The 6,084-nt window shown below is 43.9% G+C and overlaps 1 protein-coding gene across 1 annotated transcript; it reads right to left on the bottom strand.

Moving 5' to 3' along the window:
- Window positions 1–310: 310 nt before the first annotated feature.
- Window positions 311–5,644, bottom strand: USP50 (ubiquitin specific peptidase 50). The gene is made up of 7 exons (XM_009586643.1): window positions 5,427–5,644; window positions 4,366–4,572; window positions 3,733–3,928; window positions 2,919–3,116; window positions 2,448–2,590; window positions 1,212–1,344; window positions 311–487 (listed from the first exon to the last, which is right to left on the bottom strand). The coding sequence occupies exons 1-7, from the start codon at window positions 5,642–5,644 to the stop codon at window positions 311–313; spliced, it is 1,272 nt and encodes a 423-aa protein (XP_009584938.1).
- Window positions 5,645–6,084: the final 440 nt, after the last annotated feature.

Raw genomic sequence — 6,084 nt, 5'->3', positions numbered from 1 at the left:
CAACAGAGAAACAGGGATTTTCAGGTAAGTGCATCTGTATGCTCAGCATTTGTGTTCTTTTGAGGGATGTATGAGGTTTGTCACAGAAAACAACCATTAGACCTGGTACAAATGGAGCGGATGCACGGTCCTTAACAGGCTCGGAAGCTGTAACTCTTCTCTCTAGAAGTTACTTCCCGACAGAGCACAACAGGTGATCAGGTAATGCAAATGCTCTAGTTTATTGATGAAACAGGACCTGGCTAATGCGGCCAATGAATTCTAATTGCTGGCCTGCTCTACTGTTTGTTTTCCATGGCTTGCAGATTTTTTAATGGGTGCAGAGAGGGCCTTGACAGGTGTAGAATAGGAGATAAGCTGTGTCAGTCTGCACTGAGGAATTTGGGATCTTGGTGACCTGTGCATCATCAAAGCTGTACCAGTTTTTGGTGACTGAGTGCTTGCAGAACGCCGTGTAGTGGCCATCATCCAGAAAACCAGAGTGGTTCTGTAACAAACAACACAGTCTGTTAAAACAGAAGGCTCGCTCTTTCTCCTTACAGGCAAAGCTAGGAATTGGCAATCATTTTTTGTTTGCACTTGGAAAAGATGGGAGAGAAGATTCTGTCCCCTTTTGCCCTACAGTGAGGAATATGAATTCAAATAAATGCTTTGAAACAGAGCAAATAAATGACGACTATGCTTCTCTATTTTCCAATATTAAAATTGCAACCCAGCTATTAGCCCTGATGCAGGCTATAAGCAGGCCCCACTTGCAGTGAGCGATGGAAAAAGAGACCATTTAGTCCTTATGTATAGACGGGAGCCGTACAGGATCAGCTTGTGGGTTCACGCTGAAACGGCTGAGGAGGCTCCAGCCAGGCATTATGTGCCAGGAGTGCGTGCTTTTTAAAATTGGGATGTGGTGGGGAGAAGGAGAGAGAAGTGATAATTTCTCCTCTCTGGTTACATACTGTTACTGGATTATGTCCATGGCAGGTAAAAAAAAAAGTGTATGAAAAACATACATATCTCATGTATACAAAAACCTTGTTACAGGTACATTGTTAGTGAAGCAAAGAGGAGCCACGCTCTCTCACATGCTCTAACTGCAATTTTTAAGTGCCTGGATCAGAGAGGACTGTTGCTCTGATCAAGTCCAAACTAACGCAGGCTTCATCGGCTTCCTAAGGCAGAGCATTACAAATAAAAGCAGGAAAGGCAAAGCTCACCACGACAGCACACAGGCTGTACTCGGCGTCCTTGCAGCAAGGTGGGGAACTGTAAGGAGAGAGATCCAGACTGCTGAGTGGATAGCAGATGTCAGTTGAGAGTTTCCTTTTGTGTTTGCCTTGCCATTCAAACCTGAAATAAAATTTTGAACTACTTTAAATAACACTCAACTTCTTTCTTGTATTGTTGTGGTTGTTTAACTGACTTTCCTAGGGGAAGGGAAGAACAACGAATGACTACCCAGCATTTTGAAATAAAGATCTGTATTAATATTGAGTACTACTGTAAACTGACAGAAAACGCACTAAACCCACCAGAGATGTCCAGCAAGAAAAGCAAAGATCTTGCTTCCTGATCCTTCCGTCTATTAGAAATGGCAGAAGTCAAATCTCTGCATCGCTGTCACTGTGTCCTAAATGTTTTGGACTGCACTATTGTCAGCTCTTCTTTCGTGGCAGGCTCCATCCCTTGTTCCTCTGGAACTTTTAGTACAACACTATACTTTTAAACTTTTATAATGTGGCCAAGGGCTGCAGCTGGGGACCACAAGTTCATTTGAGCATGTCAAGGAAAGCAGACGCTGAATGGGAAATTAATAATTTTACATAAAGTAGTTCTGGGAAGCCAAATCATCCCAGAGTAATTTTCTTTATAGGTAGGAATTTGTTAAGAATAAATTTAGCATCTGGCCATGCATGGTAAGTGAAGTCTGCTAGTCAGGAGCTCTTACACTGCTGCACTGCTCTGTTTAGTAGAACTAGTTGCTTAGACCTGATCTAGTTAAGGGATAAACAAGAACACGGTGTCTCAGCTGCAATAATGACAAGCAAAATGCCCTGTTTCAGTCCTGCACGTAGAACTCAAGCTCTCCCACTTGCCACAGGAACTTGTATTCGCAGGGATGTCTGACCACATGAACTCTGCACTAATCTGTAGTCAGTCACTCCTTGGTGCAGGTTTTTTTCACTTTGGAGAAGAGATCCCAAATGTAGTGAGTAAAATTTGGTGGGCTGGCATACAGAGTAAGGTGGCACACCTTGTCTGAGGTTTCAGGAATGCAGCTTGCATGTTTGACAGGTATATTTCTGTAACTGCCTATTTAGCTTCCAGGTATCAAAAGTACTAAAAACACCCATCTGCAGTGATTTTTTTCCTTTTAAGCAAATGCAAGTGACTGTCCTTCGTGTCTTACAAATCCCAGGAAATGGCCATGTCCTACCCCATATAGACTGTACCTCTTTAGGTGGAAAATAATGATCTGCGGTGCCTTGATTAGGGTGGCCTTTACTGCAGCATCTTGTTTAGTTCCACACCAGGAACAGTGGATTTGGTTGTTCCAAGTCAGTGTGTCTTGCTGAAAGAAGCATTTGAGACAGTCCTGTCAAAGAAGGGGAAAAAAAAAAATCATTTGATCAAACAGATCTCCACCCCCAAAGACCCTAAGCAAGGTAAGAGAAGGGTTTGCCTTATTTTGGAGCTATCTTCCTAATCAAAGCATGATGTAGCTCCCATAACCTTACCAGCCTCTGCGGTCCAGAGACCAGTACAGAAACCCCACTTTTCTTAGGACCAGTTCAAAGACTATCCGTTAGTGCCCAGGAAACCAAAGTAACTAAAAAACTGCATCTTTTTAATAACACGTATTACTCTAAGCCACCTATTCCCACATGAAGCAGAAACCAGCAGGAACGTGTTAGAAGTCGTACCTGCAGAGAGCACGCGCTCTTAGAGGGGATGGGCAGGGAAAGAATGGTGAAGCTCTCGGGTCTGTTGGTGGTGGTCTTGCATTCCAGACACGTGATATCGTAACTGAGTTGTCCCTCAAATAACTGTGTGATAATAGATGTGTCACTGACAGTCCCTCTGCTTGCTTTTGCATCGGTTACGCACCTTCTTTTGCTTGACTATACGGAAGAAAAAAAAATTAAGAAAATGTAGGTAACTGTTTCAGAAGTGCCTTCACTGGGTTTTGATGGTTGCTGCCCACTGCCTGTGTAGGCTAGTAGTTAGTCTTGTCACAGAACTTGGCTCTAAAATGCTATTACTTTACTTTATGTTTCATACATGCAGAGTAAGCTAAATTCCTTTTCTGAAAGAAATTAAACAAAAATATAATATTCTGGACATAAGATGGCAGTGATTTAATTGCTAGACAAGCTCTTCATCGGTGGATCTGAAGAAGAGAAAGGCAGACAGGGGCAGAGATGAAGATTTCAGGCAGATGAAAAAGGGGAAGAATGTAAAGCATGGAAGGCGCAAGGAGAGAGAGGTGAGGATAATGGAGCTACAGACAGCATTATCATTTAGATGGGGGCTGCAATTTGATGTAGCTTCAAACAAGAAGCAAATGAATTATTGTATGTACATGGATATGAAACAAAGGAAGAAAATGACAATTTTTAGCAGCCACATCATATAGTTCAGAAGAGGAGAATAGGCAATCATTACACGGAATGCTAAATCACAAAATGCAAAGAGGAAACAGCTCCGGTCCCCAAAACACCACGGCTGGGCTCTTACCTTCTTGAGAGCCTCGTGGAGCTCGTTCAGCACACAGATCAGAAACTCCTGTGCGTCCTGCTGAGTCCTCTTGCTAAAAGTTGGGTACTGCTTCCCAAGGACTGAATGAAAAACCTCCGGGGAAACACAGTCAGACTCTCCAAGCCACATATCGGACATCAAACAGCCAAAGGCAGTCACAGTCTCGCCATTCTCCCTTGGAAAAAGAAAACCATAAATTTCAGGTAAAGTATGAAAAGATGGTGGCTCCACCTTCAAATGGGAGCACAATACATAAACTTGGAAAATATATGCAGGTACAGTACGGCTCTGACAGCCTGTCATTTGGTTTGAGGGACTCTGCAGATATTAGAAAGTAGTAGGAATCATCATCGAGACAGCAATGGCAGTAATTGGTATTACCATCAAAATGACAAAAAAAGTATAATGCTGGAGTTACCCAGCAAGGAAAAAATGTCTCAGGGTCTCAGAGGAAGGGGAAGGAAACCAGCCTGGGGCCAATCTGACTGTACCTGCCTGGTGGGGAGCTGGTGGGTGGCTGCCTCGGACAGTCTCATGGCAAGACGTATCTTTTGGAAGGAAAGCGGCAATGCCAAGCAGAAAAATACAAGTAGCGTGAATAAATCAACTTACTTGCGTAGGGCTTCTTTAAACTTTCCTGAGAGGAAATACTCCACGAGCGGTGGCACGCTGCAGAGGCACTGCAAAATTGCGTTCATGTAGCATGTGTTGCCCAGATTCCTCAGGCCGGTGAGCCCCGGGCATTGGCTGTTCATCTCCTCCTTCGGTTCCTCGCAGGAATACTTCACGCTTTCCAAGCAAATGGAGTCATACTTCCACCTACTAGAAAAAAACCTGCAACAGTGGAAATAAAAAATGCTACGATGCTTTTTGTATTATGGTTTTTAGGAAGCAGTACTGTCTTGAGGAGACGTTCCCTGCTGTTTCAGGATCTTCTTCATAAGTCGCATTCACATTTACTTTCATCAAGCTATTACAGTGGTAAAGACTCTCCCACACTAAGCTCTTCCCAATACAGTGAGATACACCATTAAGAAGTATTATTTCAATACCTGGGGTTTTAGAGTTATTCCTAAAATTCCACTCAGTCTTTGACTCCATACACAATTACTCGAAAACTATAACCAGCTGTAAATAGCTATCTTAAGCATTTCTCCCTACAGAACGCATATTGTATTTCATTTCCTCAGTGGTCTGGTACTTAGGTATTTTCTAAAACCATAGGTCGCAGTCCAGATGCTACTATAAACAGGTTGCTCTTTAGACTTTTTCCATAAAATGTTACTTAATTCATGTTAAGAAAACTTTAGTAGGTTTGTTTTCTTGCTGCATAAGTCTGTCCTGGACCAAACTGTCCCCATCCCCAATTAGGCAGAAGAGAGGTCTGAACACAGACCCTGCACAACCCAGATGTGCTCGTTGATATTGAATTTTTAAAGGCCGTTATTTTATTCTGATGCCGGAGAGAAAATCCTGAATCCTCAACAATCTTTGTAGAACAAGAAAAGCCATTTCTTTCCCTTCAGCTGAGCAGCATGTGCCCAAGTTCGCGTTTCTGGAGACCTCCCAGCCTGACAGCCATTTTCTATCATCTGCTACCTACAAAACAACTACAAAGCTGTTTCCTTTTAAATTTCAGTAACAGCAGAGACAACATTTCCAAACAGCTCTACCTATAGACCAGTCTCCTACGAAAACACTTAATTCCATCTTTTACAGCCATCTCCGAGAAACACTGACTGGGAGGAGAAAACATGTCGGGACTGTCGGGTACGGAAGGTGGCTGGGAAGCCACCGGCAGCCTCACAGGGAGCCCGTGCTTGCCCCAGCTCTGGGAGGCTGCCTCCTGCCCTCGGTTCTTCGTACCATCGCCTCTTCCATCCAGTTTCATGGCATGTCTAGCATGGTCCCGCGTGTCCCGCCCTGTCCCCCGGGCCCCCTTGCCCCATCACTTTGTGATGCAGTTCTGTTCCGTCGGTTCCCATCCAGGGGAACGCGCCCAGCCCAACCTGCCTCCGCCGCCTTCCCATGCGTCACCCAAAACAACCTTGGGAAGAGACGGGCACTCACCGATTCCACTGGGCAGAGAGATTCAGCCTGACCCACGTTTATTCATGTTTGCTCATTCTTGTATCAGTGTTTATTATTGCCATGCTCTGACGGAAGGGCAGTGATGACTGAGGGTGTTTACCATAAAGAGATGGAACTACCTCAAAACATCATGCTGAATTAGTTTATTTGGTGTTTAGAAAATTTTCCTGGGAAAAAGGGTAGTGGCAGAGAAGTGTCTCTTTAATTAGCTAATGAGACAGTGTAGTTGATCTCTGAATT

The sequence above is a fragment of the Fulmarus glacialis genome, unplaced genomic scaffold (assembly GCF_000690835.1).
Source record: "Fulmarus glacialis isolate BGI_N327 unplaced genomic scaffold, ASM69083v1 scaffold26711, whole genome shotgun sequence".
Lineage (NCBI taxonomy): Eukaryota > Metazoa > Chordata > Aves > Procellariiformes > Procellariidae > Fulmarus > Fulmarus glacialis.
Note: the sequence above shows the minus strand (reverse complement) of the source record. Positions and strands in the feature narration are given on the sequence as shown.